The sequence below is a fragment of the Trichechus manatus genome, unplaced genomic scaffold (genome assembly GCF_000243295.1).
Source record: "Trichechus manatus latirostris isolate Lorelei unplaced genomic scaffold, TriManLat1.0 scaffold00216, whole genome shotgun sequence".
NCBI classification, from domain to species: domain Eukaryota; kingdom Metazoa; phylum Chordata; class Mammalia; order Sirenia; family Trichechidae; genus Trichechus; species Trichechus manatus.
Genome location: NW_004444152.1, coordinates 787876 through 813332, shown reverse-complemented (window position 1 = coordinate 813332; position 25457 = coordinate 787876). Strand labels below are relative to the sequence as shown.

At 51.5% G+C, this 25457-nt stretch overlaps 2 protein-coding genes across 2 annotated transcripts in view; both read left to right on the top strand.

The window, feature by feature from the left end:
• The window catches only part of ATP1A3 (ATPase Na+/K+ transporting subunit alpha 3), a 22358-nt gene extending 6581 nt beyond the window's left edge, over positions 1-15777 (top strand). Inside the window, exons 8-22 of the mRNA XM_004388749.1 lie at positions 484-682; positions 771-880; positions 964-1098; positions 4192-4384; positions 4683-4858; positions 4946-5082; positions 5798-5948; positions 6285-6453; positions 10124-10278; positions 10354-10477; positions 12809-12954; positions 13923-14053; positions 14689-14790; positions 15204-15295; positions 15602-15777. Of these exons, the coding sequence (XP_004388806.1) occupies positions 484-682; positions 771-880; positions 964-1098; positions 4192-4384; positions 4683-4858; positions 4946-5082; positions 5798-5948; positions 6285-6453; positions 10124-10278; positions 10354-10477; positions 12809-12954; positions 13923-14053; positions 14689-14790; positions 15204-15295; positions 15602-15630 (2049 nt within the window). The 3' untranslated portion in view covers positions 15631-15777. The remainder of the gene's footprint in view (positions 1-483; positions 683-770; positions 881-963; positions 1099-4191; positions 4385-4682; positions 4859-4945; positions 5083-5797; positions 5949-6284; positions 6454-10123; positions 10279-10353; positions 10478-12808; positions 12955-13922; positions 14054-14688; positions 14791-15203; positions 15296-15601) is intronic.
• Positions 15778-22407: 6630 nt separating this feature from the next.
• On the top strand, positions 22408-25250 carry RABAC1 (Rab acceptor 1). Its single transcript, XM_004388748.2, has 5 exons — positions 22408-22558; positions 22858-23070; positions 23381-23478; positions 24821-24922; positions 25004-25250. The coding sequence occupies exons 1-5, from the start codon at positions 22503-22505 to the stop codon at positions 25090-25092; spliced, it is 558 nt and encodes a 185-aa protein (XP_004388805.1). The 5' UTR covers positions 22408-22502; the 3' UTR covers positions 25093-25250.
• The last annotated feature ends 207 nt before the right edge of the window (positions 25251-25457 follow it).

The window sequence follows — 25457 nt, the reverse complement described above, 5'->3', positions numbered from 1 at the left end:
ACACTACTCACCAAGGTAGAATGTAGAGCATTGTCTTTATAAGCTGTGTCATGCCAATTGAGCTAGATGTTCCCCGAGACCATGGTCCCCACAGATTAGGCTGTAATTTTTACAGGAGCAGATCGCCAGGTCTTTTCTCCCTTGGATGGGCTAGTGGATTTGAACTGCCAGCCTTTTGGTTATCAGCCTAGTGCTTAACCATTTCACCACCAGGGCTTCTGTTCAGAATCATAGCAACGTGCAAACCACCACAGTACAACACATTGACAGATGGGTGGCGGATGAACATTCTAGCAACATGCCTTTTGGGGACACATCTGAGCCTGTTTCTGCTGGCCTGTCCCTAGAGGTGGAATTGCGGGCTGGTACCCCACTTTTTCCAGGCCACCAAGGATTCTCTCTGGGTTGTTGACATTCAGGTTGTTCATCCAACCTTGCTGCCAGCTCCTACCTGTAACTTACCTGCCCCTCCTCTGCCGCTAGGTGTGTCTGACGCTGACCGCCAAGCGCATGGCTCGGAAGAACTGCCTTGTGAAAAACCTGGAGGCTGTTGAGACCCTGGGCTCCACATCCACCATCTGCTCAGACAAGACAGGAACCCTCACCCAGAACCGCATGACAGTTGCCCACATGTGGTTCGACAACCAGATCCACGAGGCCGACACCACCGAGGACCAGTCAGGTGAGGGCAGGGCCCAGGGTGGGATCACAGAGGCTGCGACAGGGGCCTGGTCCCAGGTGTCCGGAGCCCTGACACCTGCCTCCTTCAGGAACCTCATTTGACAAGAGCTCACACACGTGGGTGGCCCTGTCCCACATCGCCGGCCTTTGCAATCGTGCTGTCTTCAAGGGTGGCCAGGACAACATCCCTGTGCTGAAGGTGAGTCTGGCCGCTGGCCTCGCCTGGGCCCCGCCTGTGCCCCGCTCTGTGCCATCTGCTCTCATGGCCCTCTCTCCCCGCAGAGGGATGTGGCCGGGGATGCCTCTGAGTCTGCCCTGCTCAAGTGCATTGAGTTGTCCTCTGGCTCTGTGAAGCTGATGCGCGAACGCAACAAGAAGGTGGCCGAGATTCCCTTCAACTCCACCAACAAATACCAGGTACCCTGGGCTCCCTGGGAAAGCTGACCTGTCCCCGGACCTCAATTTCTCCCATCTATGATGCCTGTAAAGTGGCCACCTCTGCCCCACTGCCCTCCTGTTTTGGGCAAGTTACTAATCTTCTCAGAGCCTCGGTTTCTCCATCTGTAAAATGGGACCAATAATACCCACCTGGTCTGAGGAGAGGACCAGGCAGAACCCGAGGTCAGAGAGAGATCTCTGGTGGAGGGAGAGGCAGGGGAGTCAAGATCTCCCTACCGCAGAGAGGGAGACAGCCAGAGATCAGTAAGGGCAGAGACAGCGACATCCATCCATTCAACAAGCTACCATATGTCAGGCCCTGTTTTAGGGGCTGGGGATATGGCAGTGAGTATAACAGTGAAGTTCTTCCTCTCACAGAACTTACACTCTAATGCTAGAAGACACAGAAACAAAGGAAGCTGTGGGTCATAGTGCTGAGGGAGGAAGCCAGGCCGGCATCTGGGGGAGGAGTGGTCCAGGCAGCACGTGCAAAGGCCCAGTGGCAGGAATGTGTTGGCACTTCTGAAAAACAGCAAGGCAGTGAGCAGAGGGAGGGTGGTGGGAAATGAGGGCCATGGTGGCAGGCTAGATTCATGGCGGGCCTTGGGGGCGAGCAGAGGACTTGGCTGTTACTCTGAGGGAGACATGCGCCACAGGAGGGCTCTGAGCAGAGAAGCAGGACCTGACTCACATTTTTTTAAAAACAGTTTTATTGAGATACAGTTCACATACCATATGATCATCCATTTAGAGTGTACAGTTCATTGGTTTGTAATGTAGTCACAGAGCTGTGCAACCATCACTATAGTCGATTTTAGAGCATTTTCATCACCTCAAAAAACAAACAAACAAGCCCTCTATCCCCTTCGCCCTATCCCAATCCTAAACTAATCTCCTTTGTGGATCTGCCTATTTTGGACATTTCGTAGAAATGGAATGGTATACTACGTGGCCTTTGGTGAACGGTTTCTTTCATTTAGCATGATGTTTTCAAGGTTCGTCTATGCTGGAGCATCTGTCAGTACTTCATGCCTTTTTAAAAAGAATTTTTTTTAATGTGGCAAAACATCCATAACATAAAATTTATCATTTTAACCATTTTATTTTATTGTTGTGCTTTAAGTGAAAGTTCACAATTCAAGTTAGTGTCTCATACAAAAATTTATACGTATGTTGTTATGTGACCCTAGTTGCTCTCCCTATCCTGTGACAGCACACTCCTCCTTTCCACCCCTGATTTCCCGTGTCCATTCAACCAGCTCCTGACCCTCTCTGCCTTCCCATCTCGCCTCTGGACAGGAGCTGCCCGTTTAGTCTCCTGTATCTACTTGAGCTAAGAAGCACACTCTTCACGAGTATCATTTTATGTCCCAGAGTCCAGTCCAATCTTTGTCTGAAGAGTTGCCCTCGGGAATGCATTTTAACCATTTTTAAGTGTAAAATTCAGTGGCATTAAATGAAATACATTCACATTATTGTGTCATCATCACCGCTATTTATTTCCAGAACTTTTTCCTCATCCCAAACTCTGTACCCCTTTCGCCCCCAGCCCCTGGTAACCTCTATCCTACTTTCTGTCTCTATGCATTTACCTATTTCCATATAAGTCGAGTCATGTACTATTTGCCCTCTTGTGTCTGGCTTATTTCACTGGGCATAATGTTTTCAAGGTTCATCCAGGTCACAACATATTTCAGAACTTCATTTCTCTTCACGGCTGAATAATACGCCATTGTATGGATACACCAGGTTTTGTTTATCCATTCATCAGGCGATGGGCGTTTGGGTTGTTTTGTGATGAATAGTGCTTTTATGAGCATTCACATACAAGTTTTTGTGCGGACATATGTTTTCTCTTGGGTATATAGCTAGGCGTGGAATTGCTGGGTCCCATGGCCACTCACGGGAGCCATGGTGGCACAGTGGTTAAAGCCCTCAGCTACGAACCGAAAGGTCCGCGGTTCGAGCCCACCTCCGCCACTCCGAGAGAGAAAGACGTAGCAGTCTGCTTCCGTAAAGATTTACACCTTGGAAACCCCATGGGGCAGTTCTGTCCTGTTCTACAGGGTCATTATGAGTCGGAATTGACTTGACAACAGCCTTGGTTTTTTGGTTTTATGGTCGCTCAACTGTTTAACCTTTTGAGGTACCGGCAGACTGTTTTCCAATGCGGCCGCACCATTTTACACGGACTCACGGTTTTTTTAAAGGCGCCCCCTGGCGGCTGTGGGAAGGAAGTACTCTAATTGGGGAAACGCGATTCCTGTATTCCGTACATGACATGGTAGTGGCTGGACCCAGGGGGGCCGCGCGGGGCTGGGAAGAGTTCAGACCTGGGGGTGTTTCAGAAGTGAGCTGGCCCAATTTGATGATGGGTCAGATATGGGATGACAGAGAGAGAGGCACACCTCCTCTGGCTAGCAGAGATGTCTGTGCGAGAGACACAAAGGGACAGAAATTGTCTGTGAAATAAAGAGACCGAGGGGGCAGAGATGAGCAGGGATCTCTGTGAGAGAGTCAGAGACGCAGATAAAGAGCTCCCTGGGGCACTGTGTTTCTGTTAATGGTGACTGAACACTTTGGAAACGGATGGTGGTGGTGGTTATATAACAAGATGAACGTAATTACTGCCACTGAAGTGTACATAAGAAAATGATCGAAGTGGCAAATGTTTTGTTATATATCCGTTTTAAAAATCAGTTGCCATCGAGTCGACTCTGACTCATGGTGACCCCATATGTGTCAGAGTAGAACTATACCCCATAGGGTTTTCAATGGCTGATTGTTCAGAAGTAGATCGACAGGTTTTCTTCCAAGGCACTTCTGGGTGGACTCGAACATCCCACCTTTTGGTTAGCAGCCTGGAGTGTTAACCATCTGCACCACGCAAGGACTCCATATATATTTTACCACAATTAAAAAAGAAAAGAAAAGAAAACAGATCCTCCTGGGGCGGAGAGACTTGGGCAGAGCCCTCTGGGGGAGCCCCGCGGCCATCTGTCCTGCACCCCCTAGCTCCGGGTGGGTAAGGGCAGCCCTCTCCGGCACGCTCGTCTTCTGCTCTGTCCACAGCTGTCCATCCACGAGACCGAGGACCCCAATGACAATCGGTACCTGCTGGTGATGAAGGGCGCCCCTGAGCGCATCCTGGACCGCTGCTCCACCATCCTGCTGCAGGGCAAGGAGCAGCCACTGGACGAGGAAATGAAGGAAGCCTTCCAGAACGCCTACCTTGAACTCGGCGGCCTGGGCGAGCGTGTGCTCGGTGCGCACCCCGGCTGGGGCTGGCCTGGGACAAGGGCACCGGGGAAGGTGGCCGGGCCAGCTCTGGGCCCCTCGAAAGCAAGGATGGGTGTGATGTGCCCAGGGCCTGGCTCAGAGCAGGAACTCCCGGGATGCAATGGCAATGAGTGAATGAATGAATAAATGAGAGGGGAAGGCAGCTTCAGGAAATGAATGCTGACTGGGTGGGCTGGCTGACTGCGGGGGACCACCCGCGGCTGGGAGCTTTGGTGGTCCCAAGGTGGGGTCCTCATGCCCCCTCGCCTCGTCTCTGCCCCCAGGCTTCTGCCATTCCTACCTGCCTGAGGAACAGTTCCCCAAGGGCTTTGCCTTTGACTGTGACGACGTGAACTTCACCACGGACAACCTCTGCTTCGTGGGCCTCATGTCCATGATCGACCCACCCCGGGCAGCTGTCCCCGATGCAGTCGGCAAGTGCCGAAGCGCAGGCATCAAGGTGTGGCCTGGGACAGCCGGGAGAGACAGGGCCGGGGCCCCCGGGGCCAGCGAGTGAGGCTAGACCTTCTCCCAACAATGCCTGCAGGTCATCATGGTCACGGGTGATCACCCCATCACGGCCAAGGCCATTGCCAAGGGCGTGGGCATCATCTCGGAGGGCAATGAGACCGTAGAGGACATCGCTGCCAGGCTCAACATCCCCGTCAGCCAAGTCAACCCCCGGTGAGCCCTGCCCAGCCAAGCTCGGGGCCCCAGTCTTCCAGGGCATCCCAATGAGTGTCAGCCTCCGTCCAGCCCCCCTGGGACTCCTGGGTTTACCCAGCTCCTGGGTCTAGTTCCTCCTCCACGTGTGAGGACAGGCAGCCTGGTGTTGCAGGTGTATGGGGTTTGGAGCCATCAAGGTGTAGGTTCGCATCCCGGCCACTCTCCAGCTGTGTGACCTTGGCCAAGTCATTTAGCCTCCCTGAGTCTCAGTTTCCATTTCTCTAAAATGGGGCTATGAATACCCCCCACCTCGGAGGATTAAGTGACATCCCATATTCTCTGTATCTGTCTCTCTCTTTTCCTGCCTGTCTTTGTGCGTCTGTCTGCCTGTCTGTCTATCTGTTTCTCATTCTCATCTCGGCTGTTTTTCTGATTCCTCAGCTTCCCCATTGTTATGCCTCTCTCCGTCCTTGTCTCCCTTTCCTGGTTGGGTGTACACGTCTGTCCCCCTAAATCCACTGCCCCCAGTCCTTCCCGAGGTCTGCCCTCTGCCCTCTCTTGGTCCTGCTGCAGCCCCCCTCCTCCCCCGTTCCCTTCATCTCTAGCGCCCCAGCCTCTGCAGCGCCCAGACCCCTGGTCCCCCGACTGTGGGTCTGGCCTGTCGGGCTCTCTGTGCACCGCTGTGCTGCACCACTCCTTACACATCCTGGCCGTTCCCGTCTGCCCTTCCCAGGGATGCCAAGGCCTGTGTGATCCACGGCACCGACCTCAAGGACTTCACCTCCGAGCAGATTGACGAGATCCTGCAGAACCACACTGAGATCGTCTTTGCCCGCACGTCCCCCCAGCAGAAACTCATCATTGTGGAGGGCTGTCAGAGACAGGTAGGCTGGGTGGGGGCCTTCAGGGTGGGGCTGGGGGCCTGATACCTGGGTCTGAGGGAGGAGGGGACTGGGACCCGAACTCTTGGGTCTGAGGGAGGAGGGAGCTGGGGGCCAGGACTTTTGGGTCTGAGGGAGGAGGGGGCTAGGGCCTGGGCTCCTGGGTCTGAGGGAGGAGGGAGCTGGGGGCCTGGACTCCTGGGTCTGAGGGAGGAGGGGGCTGGGGCCTGGACTCCTGGGTCTGAGGGTGGAGGAGGATAGGGGCCTGGACTCCTGTGTTTTGGGGAGAAGGGGGCCAGGGTCAGGCCTGTGGTGTCCTCCTCATCCCCACTCCTCCAGGGAGCAATCGTGGCTGTGACTGGGGATGGCGTGAACGACTCCCCCGCTCTGAAGAAGGCCGACATCGGGGTGGCCATGGGCATTGCTGGCTCAGATGTCTCCAAGCAGGCAGCCGACATGATTCTGCTGGATGACAACTTTGCCTCTATTGTCACGGGTGTGGAGGAGGGTGAGTTGGACCAGTGACCCTTGAGACTGGGGCCACTGCAGGAGGCCCGAGAAGGGTGAGGGGAGCAGGCCAGGACTGTGGCGGGGTGCACGGCGGGGAGACCACTGAACTGCACTGGTCCCTGATGAGACCTGAGCTTGGTCCTCTTCAGTCTTTCTCGCTGGGGGCTGGGAGCTCCTGCAGGAAGGGCCGGGCTGACCCACTTCTGGGTTCCCTGAGCACCCAGTGCAGGCCCCATCAGGTGGGTAAGGCAGACTAGAAACGTTTTTAAAATACTCGTAAGTGCAACCACGGGGAAGCAAATTGTCTTTAGAACCCTCAAGAGGCCCCTCACCCCGCATGCAGTCAGAGTAGACGAGGACCAGAATAGCTGAGCAGAGCCCTGAGGGTTGGTAGGAACTTGCAGGCAGAGGAGTGAAGGGAAGGGAGTCCCAGGCACAGGGGTCTGTGTGTACAAAGACATGGAGGTGTGAAGGAGCGGTCTGGAGGTTGACCTTGTGTCCGAGGTGGGTGAGCCGATGCAGAGCCAATGGGCACCCTCTCCTGACCAGCCTAGGAGGCAGCCAGAGAAGGCGTTTGTCCACATTTAATTTCATGCTGATCATCAAAGTAATTTGGGATCACTCTAGAAAATGCAGAAAAGCAGTAAGAAGAAAACTGCAATCACCCATAATCGCACCACTGCGAAAGAATTGCTGTTCCAGATTCTCATTCCCGTTCTAAATCTCAATAGGATAAAAAAATAATTCATGACAAAAAATACTTCAAACAGCAAAGGAGAGCCTAAATTGCAAATTAAATGCTCCTATTTATTCCTCATCTGCTATTTTCCAGAAGAAATGATGGTTAACACTTTCTTACCCCCGAGACATCCTGTGTGCCTGTCCTGTGCACACACTCTCAGGGATACACGTGTTCCGTCCTTCCAGACATTGACTGGGCCCCTACCTTGTGCACCAGCCGTCCCTGGGTGGTGCAAATGGTAAATGCGTTTGGCTGAAATGTTGGCAATTCAGATCTAGCCACAGGCACCTTGGAAGAGAGTCCTGGCAATCTGCTTCCAAACAATCAGCTACTGAAAACCCTGTAGAGCTCGGTTCTTCTCTGCCACACAGGCAGGCAGCTGCCATGAGTCAGAATCAACTCAGCGGCGACTGTCTTGTTATTGCCGTTGTTTTGTGCTGGGTGCTGGATATAAGGCTGGGAGCAGAGCCAACATGATCCCTGCCCTCACAGAGCTGGGAGACACAGCATTAAACAAGTTAAATGTGAATAAATACATAATTACAAATTGTGTAACTAGGAAGAAAATAAACAGGGCGTCATGATAGATAATGTTGTTGTTGGGAGCTGTCGAGTTGGTTCCAGCTCATAGTGACCCCGTATGACAGAGTAGCATTGCCCCATAGGGTTTTCTAGGTTGTCATCTTTACAGAAGCAGATCGCCAGGTCTTTCTCCCGCAGAGAGATTCGAACTGCCAACCTTTCGGTTCGCAGCTGAGCGCTTCACTGTTGCATCACCAGGGCTCCTTATGATAGAATATAACGATAGGTAATAGGAGGTCCTGCTCAGACAGGATAGACAAGGAAGTCCTCTCTGAAGTTAAAAAAAAAAAAAAAAAGTTTAACTTTTCATCACGGGAAAATTTCAGACACGTACCCAAAAGTGGAGCAATGGCAGAGTAAGCGCCCTCACCGGCTCCAACAGTTATCAGCTCGTGACTAATCCTGTTGCATCTCTGCCCTCTGCCACACACGCTCAGCATTTCGTTTCCTCCGCAAATATTTTTGGATGAGAAAGAACTAGTTAGGAGTAGAGTATGGCTATCAGCACATAACAGGGAAAGGGAAGAGCAGGTGTCAACTCCTCAAAAACAAAAGCCAAACCTGTTGTCATCAAGCCGATTCCGACTCACAGCAGACGCCATAGGACAGAGTAGAACTACCCCATAGGGTGTCCAAGGAGCAGCTGGTGGATTTGAACTGCCAACCTCTTGGTTAGCAGTTGAGCTCTTAACCACTGCACCACAAGGGCTCCGTGAGCACCTAGCGGTCTTATTTGTAACACAAAGGAGATCAAACCATCCATACCACTGGGCAGCTTGCTTTTGCCTTCTTTCTTAACAATATACCTTGTTGCTCATGGCTTCTCAATGGGGGAGTGTGGAGAATGGGGCCGACTGGGTTAATCTTTAATTCTTCTTTTCCTTATTCACACTATTAAAAAAAAAAAAAAACAGTTGCTGTCAAGTCGACTCCAACTCATGGCAACCCCATGTGTGTCAGAGTGGAACTGTGCTCCATAGGATTTTCAGTGGCAGATTTTTGGGAGGCAGATCACCAGGCCTTTCTTCTGAGGTGCCCATGGGTGAACTTGCACCTCCAACCCTTTGGTTAGCAGCCGAGCGCCTTAACTGTTTGCACCACCCAGGGACTCCACACTATAGTGCTTGACTTTTTATTGAGTGGTGGTGGTGCAGCGGTTAAGAGCTCGGCTGCTAACCAAAAGGTTGGCAGTTCAAAGCCACCAGCCGCTCCTTGGAAACCCTATGGGGCAGTTCTACTCTGTCCTGTAGAGTCGCTATGAGTCGGAATCGACTTGATGGCAATGGGTTTGGTTTTTTGGGGGTTATACTTCCAAGCAACCACCACACCCAGCTAAAGCTAGAGAACGTTTCCAGCCTACAGGGCTAGTATGGTTTCTTCAGATCCGCTCTCAGTATATAGCCTCCCTCCCCAGAAATAACCACAATCCAGACTTTCAGCACCATAGATTAGTTTTGAACCTCATAAATGGAACCATACGGTCTGAACTCTTTTGTGTCTGACTTTTTCACACATCATGACATCTGTGAGTCTCTCCATGGAGGTGGATGTGTACGGCGTTATTGCTGAGAAGCATTCCATTGTGTGGAGATAGCATTTGATATCTCCACTCACTTGATGGATAGTGGGAGTGGTTCTAGCTTTTGGCTATTATGAATAACACTGCTGAGAACATATGTGCACGTGTGTTTTGGTGGACATAAGCCCCCATTTCTCTTGGGTATAAACCTAGGAGTGGGATTACTGGGTCAACAGGGTAGAGGGACGTTGAACTTTAATAACCAGTTTCTGCCGCGTTGATTCCTACTCATGGCGACCCCGTGTGTGTCAGAGGAGACCTGTGCTCCGCAGGGTTTTCAGTGGCTGGTTTTTTCAGAAGCAGATCCCCAGGCCTTTCTTCTGAGGTGCCACTGACCAAAACCTGTTGCCACTGAGTCGATTCCGACTCAAAGTGACCCTATAGGACAGAGTAGAACTGCCTTATAGGATTTCCAAGGAGTGGCTGGTGGTTTCAAGCTGCCAACTTTTTGGTTAGCAGCTGAGCTCTTAACCACTGCGCCACGAAGTCTCCTGAGATGCCTCTGGGTGGAGTCAAACCTTCAAACTTTCTGTTAGCAGCCGAGCGCATTAACCCTTTGCATCCCCAGGAATTCTTTAATAGAAACTGCCAGACTGTTTTTCAAAATGGTTGTGTTCCAAGAACATTTGAACAGGGAGCGACATGGCGAGACATTTGAGTAGAAAGAGGGACAGGTGTAGCGGTGGATTGGCAAGGATGTGTGGGCTGAGCAGGGAAGGGCCAGAGGGAATGGGGCTCTGACGTGTGACCCCGCCCCCGCCGCAGGCCGCCTGATCTTTGACAACCTGAAGAAGTCCATCGCCTACACGCTGACCAGCAACATCCCTGAGATCACACCCTTCCTGCTGTTCATCATGGCCAACATCCCACTGCCCCTGGGCACTATCACCATCCTCTGCATCGACCTGGGCACTGACATGGTGAGCCACAGCCACGCCCGGCCCCCAGGAGGGCAGGGCCTTCCCCTCCCGACTCACCCGGTCTCTCCCGCCCAGGTCCCCGCCATCTCATTGGCATATGAGGCTGCCGAGAGCGACATCATGAAGAGACAGCCCAGGAACCCAAGGACGGACAAGCTGGTCAACGAGAGGCTCATCAGCATGGCTTACGGACAGATTGGTGAGGGTCTCCGTTTCCTAGTGCGGCTACAGCTGCAACACCACAAGGGGGTGGCTGTGAAGAACAGATATTTATTTTCTCACAGTTCAGGAGGCTAGAAGTCTGAATTCAGGGCGCCGGCTCTAGGGGAGGGCTCCCTGTCGCCTCTTGGGGAAGACCCTTGTCTCTTTCAGCTTCGGTTCCTCGGTTCCTTGGTGATCTTCATGTGGGACCTCTCTTCCCCTGTTTGTGCTCTCTTGTCCCTGTGTCTATGCTGCTCCTTCTAACTCGTCAGTGATTAGGTTTAAGACACACCTTCCACTCATGTTGTTGTCATTAGGTGTCGTTGAGTCGGTTCTGACTCATAGCAACCCTGTGCACAACAGAACGAAACCCTGCCTGGTCCTGCGCCATCGTCACAATCATTGTTATGCTTGAGCCCATTGTTGGAGCCACCCTGTCAATCCATCTCATAGAGGGTCTTCCTCTTTTTTGCTGACCCTCTGCTTTACCAAGCATGATGTTCTTCTCTAGGGACTGGTCCCCCCTGATAACATTTCCAAAGTATATGAGACGTAGTCTCGCCATCCTCGCTTCTAAGGAGCATTCTGGCTTTACTTCTTCCAAGACAGATTTGTTTGTTCTTTTGGCAGTCCGTGGTATATTCAGTGCTCTTTGCCAACACCGTAACTCAAAGCTGTCAATTCTTCTTCAGTCTTCCTTATTCCTCACACTGGTAGAGCTTCATTAACATAACAAAGAAAACCCTATTTCCAAATGAGATTACGTCTGTAGGTATTAAAAAAAAACAACCAAACTCATTGCCGTCAAGTTGATTCCGATTCGTAGTGACCCTATAGGACAGAGTAGAACTACCCCATAAGGTTTCCAAAAAGCAGCTGGTGGATTCAAACTACTGATCTTTAGGTTAGCAGCCAAGCTCTTAAGCACTGCACCACCAGGGCTCCTCCACAGGTATAGGGGGTGTCTTAGTCATCTAGTGCTGCTCTAACAGAAATACCACAGGAGTATGGTTTTGACAAAGAGAAGTTTATTCTCTCACAGTCCAGTAGGCTACAAGTCCAAGTTCAGGGTGTCAGCTCCGTAGGAACACTTTCTCCATTGGCTCTGGAGGAAGGTCCGTGTCATCAACCTTCCCTTGGTCTGGGAGCTTCTCTGCGCAGGAACCTCAGGTCCAAAGGATGCGCTCTGCTCCCGGCACTGCTTTCTTGGTGGTATGAGGTTCCCATGTGTCTCTGCTAGCTTCTCTCTTTTATATCTCAAAACAGATTGGATTAAGACATGTCTAATCTTGTAGACATCATCAGTATAACCTCATCATGGTGATAGAGTTTACAACACTTAAGGAAATCAGATCAGATTACACAATCATATACAATACTAGGCATCATGACCTGGTCAAGTTGGCAGATACTTTTGGGGGACACAATTCAATCCATGACAGGGGGTTAGGATTCCAACACTTATTTTTGGAGGACATAATTCAATCTGTAACATTGAGGGACTGGGATCCTGCCCCCACGGACAGTGTTCTTGTCTGTGTGGCTTACGGCTGAATGCCCATGGCCTGGCCCATAGAAGACACTCAGAAAACATGTGTTGAATAAATGGAACAAAAATAGGACTTGGTGTTGGAGGTCTGAGAGGAGCTGAGGCTGACCTGCAGATGGGTGGTGGTCACTAGGATGGGGTCAGCACTGGTGAGGGCAGGCTTGGGGATGAATGAGTTGTCTTGCTTGTTGTTGGAGAGAGCACATAGAACATTGAGTGGGGTAACCAGGGCTGGTCAGTTCCAGAGCCCACTGCCTCCCCTACTTCCATGATGAGAAGGACAAGATTAGCTGGGAGCTCTCTGACGGCAGGGCTGGGCCCCATTCCTCTCCACCTCCTCCTCCCCATGGTGCTGGAGGTGATATGCAAGAGCCTTAGAGGTTGTGAGCTCCCTGTCACTGGAAGTGTCCCAGCAAGCGGAGATTTTGTGCCCATGGTCAGGGTCGGGGGGGTCATTCCTGTGTTGGGGGGCTGTCAGACCAACCCAGGTGGTCCTCCAGGTGATGTTCTCAGGTGGGAGGGAGCTGCCAGGTTGCCCATCTCAGAAGAGCCCCCGCCCTGAAGCCCCTGTCCCAGGTGCTCATCTCAGGTGCTCGCCACCAGGTAGCACCCTCAGGTAACCAGCCTGGGAGCTCACCTCAGGATGACGGGTCTCAGGCAGGAAGACTGAGGTGACCCACCCTCCTCCCAGTGGAGGTCTCAAGAGACCTCAGAAGTGGCTGGGCTAGCTGCCGCCCCCCACCTGAGCCTCTCCTCATCTCTCTTCTCTCCTCCCCGCAGGAATGATCCAGGCGCTGGGTGGCTTCTTCTCCTACTTTGTGATCCTGGCAGAAAACGGTTTCTTGCCCAGCAATCTGGTGGGCATCCGGCTGAACTGGGATGACCGCACTGTCAATGACCTGGAGGACAGCTATGGGCAGCAGTGGGTGAGTGGGACTGGGGGCCTGCAGCTGCAAGGGAGCCTCAGAATCAGTGTCCGGCCTGAAGAAGAGCCTGGGGTCAAGCTGTCCCAGTCATACATGTGCTGCCTCTGCCCCAGGGGCAGCATCAAAACCCTCACCGGGCTCCCTCCTGCCTGGGGTCTCCCCACACACTGCCTAGCCTATCCAGGCCTCATATCCCACCACCCGGGCTCTCTGCCCCAGCCAGGCAAGATGTCTTCTGTGCCTATTTTCCTGTCTCTGTCTTCCCCACTATGCCTGTCCCTTCAAAGCCTGGCTCGTGCCCATCCTCCTTGTCCTCCTCACAGCTCCACCCACATCAGGGACTTCCTTCTAGTACATCCCGACTCTTCCCGCTGGGCTATGAGCCCAAAAAAGGGGACACATCTGAGACCCTGTCTGTAAAAAGAGGCCCTGCTTAAAGTAGAATAGAGGTTCAGGGGCTGGGGTGAGGGGGGATGGAGAGTGATTGCTTAAGGGGTTCAGGGTTTCTGTTTGGGGAGATAAGAACGTCCTGGACTAAATAGTGGTGATGGTTACACTAAGTTGTGAATGTACTCGGTGCCACTGAATTGGAAAAATGGTTAAAACGGTAAATTTTGTATTGTGTATATTTTACTGCGGAGTCCCTGGGTGGTGCAAACCGTTACACGCTCAGCTGCTAACCGGAAGGTTGGAGGTTCAAGTCCACCCAGGGGCACCTTGGAAGAAAAAGTTGCCATGGAAAACCCTGTGGAGCAGTTCTACTCTGACACACATGGGGTCGCTGTGAGAATCACCTTGATGGCAACGGGTTTGCGTTTTCATATTTTACCACAATAAAAGGAAACAGTGTCAAAAAAGAAGAAGAAGGTCCTGCTTTGCTCTGGGCCGCCCGCGGTAGGCAGGAATTAGCAAAGACGTCTGAGGGTGCCGCAGGCCCACTGATGTCAGCCCCGCGGCCTCTCCTGCAGACATACGAGCAGAGGAAAGTGGTGGAGTTCACGTGCCACACGGCCTTCTTCGTGAGCATCGTGGTGGTCCAGTGGGCCGACCTCATCATCTGCAAGACCCGAAGGAACTCAGTCTTCCAGCAGGGCATGAGGTGAGCACTGGCGGCGGGCTGTTCTGTGTCTTTTTGGGTCCTTCCACTCGGGCTGGGCTCTGCTTTCGGTTTTTTGCCCCTGAATTGATGTTCATTCCTGTCTGTCTTGTAGTCTCTCTCAGCCTCTTTGTCTCTCTACCCCTGCCTGTGTGTGGGGGGAGGGGAAGGGTGCGAAAGGCTGGGTTTCTCTCCAGATCTGCTCTATCTTTTTTTTTTTTTTATTGTTTTATTATGTTTTCAGTAAAGGTTTACACAGCAGTTTAGGTTCCCATTCAACAATTTCTACACAAGTTGTTCAGTGACGGTTACATTCTTCACAATGTGTGAACATTCTCATTATTTGCATTTTCTGCTGTATCTTTTTATACCACTACCTCTCTGGATGTCTGTCCCTGACTCTCTCTTTCTGTCTTTATCTTTCTGTATCTCTGTATCTTGTCTTTGCCTCTCTGTCTCTCTCACTGTCTCTGTGTATGGATTGCTGGTTCTGTGTATCTCTGTCTCTATCTTTGTGTGTGTCTCTCTGCCTCTGTCTCTCTCTGTCTGCCTTTGGGTGTATCTCTGGTCTCTCTGTGGGGAGGGGCGATGCCGGGTGGGGTCCGTTCGGCTCACAGCTGCCTCACCTGTGCCCCCAGGAACAAGATCCTGATCTTCGGGCTGTTTGAGGAGACAGCCCTTGCCGCCTTCCTGTCCTACTGCCCCGGCATGGATGTGGCCCTCCGCATGTACCCTCTCAAGTGAGTGACCCGGGCCCTCGCTACCCCCAGGACCCCCCACGCTGGGGCCAGCCCCATCACCCATTCCAACGCCCTCTGCCGAGCCTTCCCCTGTAGAACACCCTCACAGGCTGGGCCCATCTTGCAGTCCCCAGGCCACAGCCATGGACCTCAGGCCCCACGTTTTCCGATGCCTCTCTGGACCCTATTGTAACCCCTATTCTGATGCCACCAAACCTTCCCCATGAGACATTCTCACAGTAGGTCACTCTGCAGACCTCATGCCCAACCATGGCCCAGGGCACCCCTCACTCATCTTCTGGGTGTCCTGGGGGAATTCCCGCAGAGCGGCCCCTCCCATCCTTGGGGACGCTGCCTCTGTACCCTCCACTTGGCCCCCCACGCTGATGACCTCTCGCTCCCCATCTCTGCAGGCCCAGCTGGTGGTTCTGTGCCTTCCCCTACAGTTTCCTCATCTTCGTCTACGACGAAATTCGCAAACTCATCTTGCGCAGGAACCCCGGGGGTGAGGGGGCTCTTGGGGTGAAAGGGGAAGATTGAGGGGCTAGGGCCAGGGCAGCTGGTGGAGGGGGGAGATGGGAAGAAGCGTCGTGGGTGGCTTGTGTGATGCTAACTTCATTCTCTCTCTCCCCCTCCTGACCTGCTTCTGTTGTCTCTTTCCTTCCTTCCTGTCTCCCCTCCACCCTTCTCTGTCTCTCTGGGCCTCCTCTCCTTGTCTTTGAGTGTGTCTCTGTCTCTTTTGGTTTGTCCCTCTCTGTGTCTCTCCCTCTGCTTCTTGTCTCTGACTGTCTCTCTGTCTTTGTCTCTCCAGGTTGGGTGGAGAAAGAAACCTACTACTGACCTCATTCCCTGCCTCATCGCCATCTCTTCCCTGCCACCTCTGCACAGAACAGCCCCTTCAAGTCCCCCCTATTTTGTATTCTGGGGGGAGGGGCCCTCTCTCCTATGGCCCCACCTTGGCCCCTACCCCTCAAGTGATCTCCGGCCTCTCTGCCTCCCTCCTCCCTCTGGCTGGCTTTTCTCTCCTGCCCCCACCCCCGCCCCCACCCCCACCACTCTCCTCCCTCCATCTCTCCTGTGTCTGTTTCTCTCTGCTCCTGTCTGTTTCTCCCCCTCTCCTTGCTCCTCCATCCCTAACCCCCCTCCCGGCCCCCTCCCAGGGCTCTTTTTTACTCCCCTCACCCCTCGGCTGATGCCATCTCTGATTCTGGACAATTATCAAATATATCAGCGGGCAGAGAGAAGCTGTGTGCCGTCTCTTGCTTGCTTTCTGCTCTAGGGGTGCGGGGGGGATGGCAGGACGCTGGCGGGCAGGTGGGCGTCCCCTGGGCTGGCATACTGCTGGGTGAGTCGTGCAACTCCAGGTACTGAGCCTGGCCCTGCGGTGAGAATCTCTGAGTGGTCGAATCATGGAGGTTTAGACTCAACCGATGTTAAAGCAAAAGCAGCATGAATTCATCAAGGGATGGGATGGTGGGGAGAGGAAGGAACTCAGTCTTGGAAGCAGACTCAGGATCCTCTGGTACTGCAGGAGGGCCCAGGGAGGCGATAAGGGTAGTGGTGGTGACAATGACAATAGTGACTGAGCTCCCACTAGATGCCCTGCTCTCTTCTAAAGCACTCTACGTACATTAGCTCATTTAACCCTTACAAGGTATGAGGCTCAGAGAGGGCAAGTGACTTGCTCAAGGTCACACAGCTGGGAGGTGGCAAAGCTGGGATATGAACCCAGTCTGTCCCAGCTTTAAGCCACTATAGTCCCCGACTTACGGCGTACTCAAGTTACAACAAACTGCACTTATGACCGTGCTTTTTTTTTTTTTTTAACTTCTTATCATTAGTGATATATACTATATACAATGTTGCAGCCTGTAAATTTGCTGATGGTATATCATTCTCAGATGTTCACTTGCAGATGTTCAATTTTATGATTCACTGTTCAGAACACTGCCGTACAGCAGGCTATGGCCTGGTCTACAGTGAAGGTGGTGTTGGGAGTCGTAAGGGATAGAAAGTGGGGCAATGTCCAACTCAATAACATACAACAATCGAACCGCACAGGCAGCCAACAGCCATTACGACTCCAACTTCAATGTTCCAACACTGACGCAGACTTCATTGTAGATCAGGCCTATAGTGTGATCTTATTCAGTGTTTGCAACCACAAGAAGCATCAGTTATTAATTTGAAATGAGGTATTTGACTTACATCAGAACCAACTTACAATGGAGTCGTCGGAATTGAACCCTGTTGTAAGTCGGGGACTAAACCAAACCAAACCCATTGCCATCGAGTCAATTCTGACTCATAGCAGCCCTGTAGGGCAGAGTAGAACTGCCTTGTAGGGTTTCCAAGGAGCCGCTGGTGGATTCGAACTGTTGACCTTTTGGTTAGCAGCCGAGCTCTTAATCACTGCACATGTGTACTATTCTCTCCCCCCCCCCATTATCTATCTTTCTCTATGTCCCTTCCTCCCTTTTTATTGAGGTAAACTTTCACATAGTGGAGTGCACAAATGTTACATGTTCAGCTGACTTTTTACATACATCACACCTGCATCACACTGCCCAGATCAAGGCATAGACCATTTCCAACCCACTGGAAAGTTCCCTGTTGTCCCATCCCAGTTAGCCCCGCTCCAGAGGCAACCGCCGATCTCACTTCTATCAGCACACATTAGTTGTGCCTGTTCTTGAACTTGATATAAACGAAATCTTACAGCATGTCCTCTTGTGGGTCTGGCTTCTCGCTCTCAACATTACGTCTGTGAGATTCAGCCGCACTGTCATGGGCATCAGCGGTCCATTCCTTTTCTTTGTTGTCTAGTATTGAAACACAATTTCAACCCTAAGACGAACCCTAGCCCTAAACCGAACCCTACATCTGAATCCCAAACCTAAACACTAACCCTAACCTTAAACTTGACCCAAACAGTAATCCTAAACCTAAACCCAATGTCAAACCAAAACCTAATTCTAAATATAACCCTAACATTGAACCTAAATAGAAAACTAACCCTAAACCTAACTCTAACCCTAAATGTAACTCTAACTCTAACTCTAACCCTAAACACTAACCCTAGTTCTAACCCTAAACTTAAACCTAACACAAAACTTAAACTCGAAACTAAAACCTAACCCTAACCCTAAACCAAAACCCAAACCGAACTTTAAACATAAACCTAACAAGAAGCCTAAACGTTAACACTAAAGCTATTCCTAACCCTAAACCAAAATACAACCTTAACCCTAAACCGAACCATAACCCTAAACAAAAAGAAAGGAAGAAAGAAAAGAAACACAATTTCAACACTGGAGTATAATTTGCTTACCAGTTGCCTGTTGATGGCCATTGGGTTGTTCCCAGTTTTTTGGCTATTACAATAGGTGCAGCTAAGAATAGGAACATTCTGGGAGTGATGACACACATATGCCTCTCCGTTGAGTACATACTAAGAGTGGAATTCCTGGGTCATAGGACAGACTAGCTTTAATAGAAACTGCTGGACCATTTTCAAAGTTCTTGTACCATTTTGCATTCCCACCAGCAGTATATGAAAGTTCCAGTTGCTCCAGATCCTCACCAACACTCAGTATTGTCAGTCTTTTGAATTTTAGCCATTCTGGTGGGGCATCTGTACCACTTCCCTTGAGGCAGGCTCTAACATAGGTCAGAGATGCAAATCAGAGGAGAGGCTAGGGCCAGACCCAGCCAGGTGGCCAGGATGCTCGTGTGAGTGTGGGTGAGTGTGTGCAGTGCCCACTGCAGCAAGGCAACAGCTAAGGGCGGGGTGGGGGGTGGCACCAGAGTCTGGGGAGACGGGAAGGCAGCTTGGAGGGCAGGAGCTGTGTGTGCTGGACACCTCTCTTGATATCCAGGACACAGCCTGGTCCTGTCTACATGAGCCTAGTCCTCTCCTAGGGAAGCCAGAGAAGTCAATTTATTCATCTGGTGCAGAGTAAGAGTTACTCCCATAAACAGATGGGCAAACCAAGGCCCAGAGAGGGGAGAGACTTCCTTGAGGTTACACAGGAAGGACTATAACCCAGCTTTCTGATTGTCTGTGTTAAGGTTTCCTGACTCTCCCAGTTCTGCTCCCTTTAGGAATCCAAGAGGCAGGAAGGAGGCCTCAGGCTGGAAGGGCCAGGGCCCATCTCCCACTACCTCAGGGACCTCCTCATTTCCCACCATAACCCTAATTCAAAGGTCCATGTCTCACAGCCCCAATGATTAAGGGCCCATCTCCCAACAACCTCTTCTTTTGGAGATCCTCCCATCTCCCACAATCTCCCTGTCTCAGGGATCCTCCTATCTCCCATAATTCCTCTGCTCTAGAGCCTCTCTCCCTGAGTACCCGTGTTTGGAACCCCTCTCTCACAATCTGTTTTGTCTCTGGACCCCATCTCACCCACTCTTTCAACTGAGGGGTTCATGTCTCCATATTGCCCCCTACTTGGGGCCCTTCCAAACCCCAGATTCAGAGCCTTGGCTCCCACAATTTTCCTGTCTCTGGGCCCCATCTCCCATAATCCCTCTGACTCAGGACTCCCTGCCCACCAGTCTGCAGCCTTAGAGCCCCTTCTCCCACATTGTCCCATCTCCTGAAATGCCCCAATTCAAAGTCCCACACCCTTCAGCCCCTAACATGTTACTGTTAAATTTGAAGAGGCTGAGCTCCAGATATCATAATTATCATAACATTCATAATGTTGTTGTTAGGAGCTGTCCAGTCAGTTCCGACTCATAGCAACCCTATGTACAACAGAACGAAACACTGCCTGGTCCTGTGTCATGCTCACAATCGTTCTTAAGCTTAAGCCCATTGTTACAGATACTGTTTGTCAAGCCATCTCCTTGAGGGTCTTCCTCTTTTTTTCTGACCCTCTACTTTACCAAGCATGATGTTCTTCTCCAGGGACCGATACCTCCTGATAACATGTCCAAAGTATATGAGACTAAGTCTTGCCATCCTTGCTTCTAAGGAGCATTCTGGTTGTACTGTCATTCTTCTGACAGTCCATGGTTGTCTTAGTTATATAGTGCTGCTATAACAGAAATACCGCAAGTGGATGGCTTTAACAAACAGGAGTTTATTCTCTCACAGTCTAGTAGTCTAGAACTCCAAATTCAGGGCACTAGCTCCAGGAGAAGGCTTTTTCTCTCTGTTGGCTCTGGAGGAAGGTTCTTGTCATCAATCTTCCCTTGGTCTAGGAGCATCTCAGCGCAGGGATCTCAAGTCCAAAGGATGCACTCTGCTCCTGGCACTACTTTCTTGATGGTATGATGTCTCCCTGTCTCTCTGCTCACTTCTCTCTTTTATATCTCAAAAGAGATTAACTCAAGACACAACCTGATCTTGTAGATTGAGTCCTTCCTCATTAACATAACTGCCTCTAATCCTGCCTCATTAACATCATAGAGGTAGAATTTACAACACATAGGAAAATCACATCAGATGACAAAATGGGGGACAATCACACAATACTGGGAATCATGGCCTCGCCAAGTTGACACACATTTTTGGGGGACACAATTCAATCCATAACAATGGTATATTCGATATTCTTCGCTAACACCATAAGTTAGAGGCATCAATTCTTCTTCCTTCTTCCTTATTCATTGTCCAGCTTTCACATGCATATGAGGTGATTGAAAATACTATGGCTTGGGTCAGGTGCACCTTAGTCCTTAAAGTGACATCTTTGCTTTTTAACACTTTAAAGAGGTCTTTTGAAGCAGATTTGCCCAATGCAATGCATCCTTTGATTTCTTGACTACTGCTTCCATGGGCGTTGATTGTGGATCCAAGTAAAATGAAATCCTTGACAACTTCAATTTTTTCTCCGTTTATCATGATGTTGCTTATTGGTCCAATTGTGAGGATTTCTGTTTTCTTTATGTTGAGGTGTAATCCATACTAAAGGCTATGGTCTTTGATCTTCATCAATAAGTGCTTCAAGTCCTCTTCACTTTCAGCAAGCAAGGTTGTGTCATCTGCATGTTGGAGGTTGTTAATGAGTCTTCCTCCAATCCTGATGCCCTGTTCTTCTTCATATAGTCCAACTTCTCGGATTATTTGCTCAGCATACAGACTGAATAAGTAAGGTGAAAGGATACAACTCTGACGCACACCTTTCTTGACTTTAAACCATGTAGTATCCCCTTGTTTTGTTTGAATGACTTCGTCTTGGTCTATGTACAGGTTCCTCATGAGCATAATTAAGTGTTCTGGAATTCCCATTCTTCTCAATGTTATCCATAATTTGTTATGGTCAACACAATTGAATGCCTTTGCATAGTCAATAAAACACAGGTAAACATCATTCTGGTATTCTCTGCTTTCAGCCAGGATCCATCTGACATCAGCAATGATATCCCTTGTTCCACATCCTCTTTTGAATCTGGCTTGAACTTCTGGCAGTTCCCTGTTGATGTACTGCTACAGCTGCTTTTGAATTCTCTTCAGCAAAATTTCACTTGTGTGTGATACTGTTTGATAATTTCCGCATTCTGTTGGATCACCTTTCTTTGGAATGGGTAAAAATATGGATCTCTTCCAGTCGGTAGGCCAGGTAGCTGTCTTCCAAATTTCCTGGCATAGACGAGTGAGCACCTCCAGTGCTGCATCCATTTGTTGAAATGTCTCAATTGGTATTCTGTCAGTTCCTGGAGCCTTGTTTTTCACCAGTGCCTTCAGTGCAGCTTGGACCTCTTCCTTCAGTACTATTGGTTCCTGATCATATGCTACCTTCTGAAATGGTTGAACGTTGACAAATTCTTTTTGGTACAGTGACTCTGTGTATTCCTTCCATCTTCTTTTGATGCTTCCTGTGTTGTTTAATATCTTCCCTGTAAATCCTTCAATATAGCAACTCGAAGCTTGAATTTTTTCTTTAGTTCTTTCAGCTTGAGAAATGCCAAGTGTGTTCTTCCCTTTCGGTTTTCTATCTCCAGGTCTTTGCACATTTCGTTATAATACTTTATTTTTTCTTCTCGAGCCACCCTTGGAAATCTTCTGTTCAGCTCTTTTACTTCATCATTTCTTCCTTTCATTTTAACTACTCAGTGTTCAACAGCAAGTTTCAGAGACTCTTCTGACATCCATTTTGGTCTTTTCTTTCTTGCCTGTCTTTTTAATGACCTCTTCCTTTCTTCATGTATGATGTTCTTGATGTCATTCCACAGCTCATCTGGTCTTTGATCATTAGTGTTCAGTGCGTCAAATCTATTCTTGAGAAGGTCTGTAAATTCAGGTGGGATATACTCAAGGTCATATTTTGACTCTCGACTTTTTCTAATTTTCTTCAGCTTCAACTTGAACTTGCACATGAGCAATTGATGGTCTGTTCCACAGTCCACCCATCAGAGGTCCCATAACGCTCACACCCAGGAGCCCACTTCTCCGACATCAACTCTCACACGCCCCGCTTCAGAAACTACAACTTCCACAATGCACAAAGGCCTCCGTCGTCGCCCCATTTGAAATACATTTCCCAAAGTGCTTTGCGAGTGAGACTGCTATCATGGCGCCCACCTGCCCGGACAGTATCAGGACTACAACTCCCACAATGCTCAGCGACAGAACTCCTGCCCCAGCCTCTCCCGAGCCGCGCCACGTCCGCTCCGCTGGGTGAGGCCGGGCTCGGGAGGGGCGGACGGCGTCTACCGGGCCCGGGGCTCGTTACATCGGTTCTACACCTCACCTCGCAGACATGGCGGCCGAGAAGAACCAGCAGAAGGATGCGGAGGCAGAGGGGCTGAGCGCCACGTGAGCCACCCGGCTTAGCCCCCTAACCTAGGACTCCGGAGTGCGGGTCCCCAACTCCCTCCTCCTTCGGGTCCCAGGAGTCCAGGTCCCAGCCCCCCTTCTCTCAGACTAGGGAGCCTAGGCCCCAAGTCCCCTTCTCTTCTAGGACTCTGGGGTTTGGGCGTCCTCTGGGATCCGGGAGCTTGGGCCCCCTCCCGAGCCCCTTCGACCCCCAGGACCTGGGAGTCCGCCCCCCTTAGCCCCCTTCTTCGGGGCTCCGGGCCATCCCCGTGTACCGCTGACCCGGCCCCGCCCACCAGGACCCTGCTGCCGAAGCTGATTCCATCCGGCGCGGGCCGTGAGTGGCTGGAGCGGCGCCGCGCGACCATCCGGCCCTGGGGCGGCTTCGTCGATCAGCGGCGCTTCTCGCGGCCCCGCAACCTGGGCGAGCTGTGCCAGCGCCTTGTTCGCAATGTGGAGCACTACCAGAGCAACTACGTCTTCGTGTTCCTGGGCCTCATCCTGTACTGCGTGTGAGTGCCTCTCGGGACCTCGCCCTCGCCGGCTCAGCCAGGCATCGCCCCTCCAGGTGGCCGGGCTTTGTAGATCCCGCCCCGCACTGGCCACGCCCCGCCTCGGTGGGATAGCCCTGCCAGACCTTATTCCCAAAGGGCCAGCCCTCTACTCCCCTGTCAGCTGGGCCAGGACACGGTGTGACCAGAGGTGACCTGGCTTTGTCTAGCCTCAAGGACTCATTCTGCCATCCGCCAGGGTAGAAGGATCAGGGCCCCTGGCTGGACAAGCGCAGAGGCCTGACCCCTATCTGCCGGCACTCCTCTCCAGGGTGACGTCCCCCATGCTGTTGGTGGCTCTGGCGGTCTTCTTTGGTGCCTGTTACATCCTCTATCAGCGCACACTGCAGTCCAAGCTTGTGCTCTTTGGTGAGAAACCCCCTGCCCAGACGGAGCCCCCGCCCCTCAAGTCCTGTCTGTTGGAACCCCAGCCTCAGACCCCCAAACCCAGGTCTTTCTGAACCTGAGTCTGCCCGAGTCGATTCTGACTCATAGTGACCCTATAGGACAGGGTCGAACCGCCCCGTAGGGTTTCCAAGGCGCGCCTAGGTGTATTCGCACTGCAGACTTTTTGATTAGCAGCCGAACTCTTAACCACTATACCACCAGGGTTTCCACTATACTAGGTCCCTCAAATCTGATGGCTTAAGATCCCAGACACACCAGTTGCTCCCACCCATCTCAGCCACCTAAACTGCAAAATGAGACGCTCCAGAACTCATTCTCCACCTGGCTCCTCCTGTCCCTGAAATCTCCTCTCCAAGCCACTCCCCTTCCCACGCACTCCCCTGTAAGCGCTCTGCTGAAAGCATCAGCTGCAGGTACCCACATTGGCCACCAGGTGGAAGGCTTACCCTGGCCTAGGTCCGGCCTCCTTCCCTTTCCTGCTTCCTAGGGTGGAAGCTGGAAGTTAGGATTTCTCAGAGAGGGAAGCTGAGGCCTGTGGCTTTTGTAGAATACCTCATGTGGTCTCTGCTTGCTACCACACATCACTGGGATGACAAAGGGGGCCTGGATCCCCACCCTGGGGAAGCTCAAAGTTTGGAGTGGGGCCAGGAAGGAGTTGGGATCAGACATCAGAAGGTCCTAAGACATGGGGCTCAAAGTGAAATTCTTTCAGGAGCCCTCAAGTCACATACATGACAAAGGTGGGCTGGGGGAGGGGCATGCTGGGCAACCCAGGGCATATCTAAGACACAGCTACAACTTGGCTTCAGCTGGTGGGTGTCAGCAGAGAATGCAGGCCAGTGTGACCCAACCTTCCAGTCTTCTGTGAGAAGTCAGAAATCTGTATTTTTGTGGGAAATCGTTCAGTTTACTTGACAGCCACACATCAAATTCTTGTGAAACTCTGCAAACTCAAAAAAAAAAAAACACACATCTGCAAGTCAGACTTGGTCCGTGGGCCACCACTTAGAGACGCCTGGGCTACATGAGTACAGGTTGGAGCAGGAGAGCCCTAGTCTGGGGAGAGCGGGGCTGGGAGCTTCCCAGAGGAAATGAGCAGGGGCCTGAGGAAAGTGTGCTGTGTTCTGGAAGACAGAGGGGATGTGGGAGAAACAAGTTGGGGCCAAGGCTCAGAGGGCCTTGGCTTGAGGAGTTTGGATTTGATCTCGAGGCTCCTGGAACTTGTGATACCAGCTGTGAGGTGGCGGGAGTTACTCAGGGCATGGAGTGGCAGAACAGCTGCCCAATGCCATCTGTCCCCCAGGCCGAGAGGTGAGCCCAGCCCATCAGTACGCTCTGGCCGGAGGTGTCTCCTTCCCCTTCTTCTGGCTGGCGGGTGCAGGCTCGGCCGTCTTCTGGGTCCTGGGTGAGTACAGGGTCTGGGTGGTGGGGTGGGCAGTGTGGGCCAGGTGAGGAAGCGTGGCCCTCAGCTGCCTGTTTCCTGCAGGAGCCACCCTCGTGGTCATCGGCTCCCACGCTGCCTTCCACCAGATCGAGGCTGCGGACGGGGAGGAGCTGCAGATGGAGCCTGTGTGAGGTGTCCTCAAGAACCTGCGGGCCTCCCGGGCCTGCCGCCCTGCCCTTGTTCACCCCCATGCTGCACGGCTCTGCTGCTGAGGCCAAAGTCCCCTTCCCCATTACAAGCCCAGGAAGGCATCTCAGCTTTGGAAATAAAGCTGTTACAGTTGTCATTCTGCAGACATTCTCCCAGTGTCTTCTGTGGGTCTGTACAGAGTAATGCTGGAGATACTGAGGAGTCCAAGACGGACGGGGCTCAGGGTGTGGGGGAAGACAATAGGAAGATGTAGAAGTAAGATATAGGATGTCAGATGGTGGCAGGGGCTAAGGAGGAAGAACACATTGGGAAAGGAGAGTGTCGGGGACCCCCGTGACCACCCCCA

Bases quoted from the DNA above. Each gene is read 5' to 3' on its own strand.
- RABAC1 (XM_004388748.2), top strand. From the start codon at position 22,503: ATGGCGGCCGAGAAGAACCAGCAGAAGGATGCGGAGGCAGAGGGGCTG. The intron at 22,559-22,857 runs GTGAGCCACCCG...CCCGCCCACCAG, and splicing joins GCAGAGGGGCTGAGCGCCAC to GACCCTGCTGCCGAAGCTGA. The intron at 24,923-25,003 runs GTGAGTACAGGG...TGTTTCCTGCAG, and splicing joins GGCCGTCTTCTGGGTCCTGG to GAGCCACCCTCGTGGTCATC.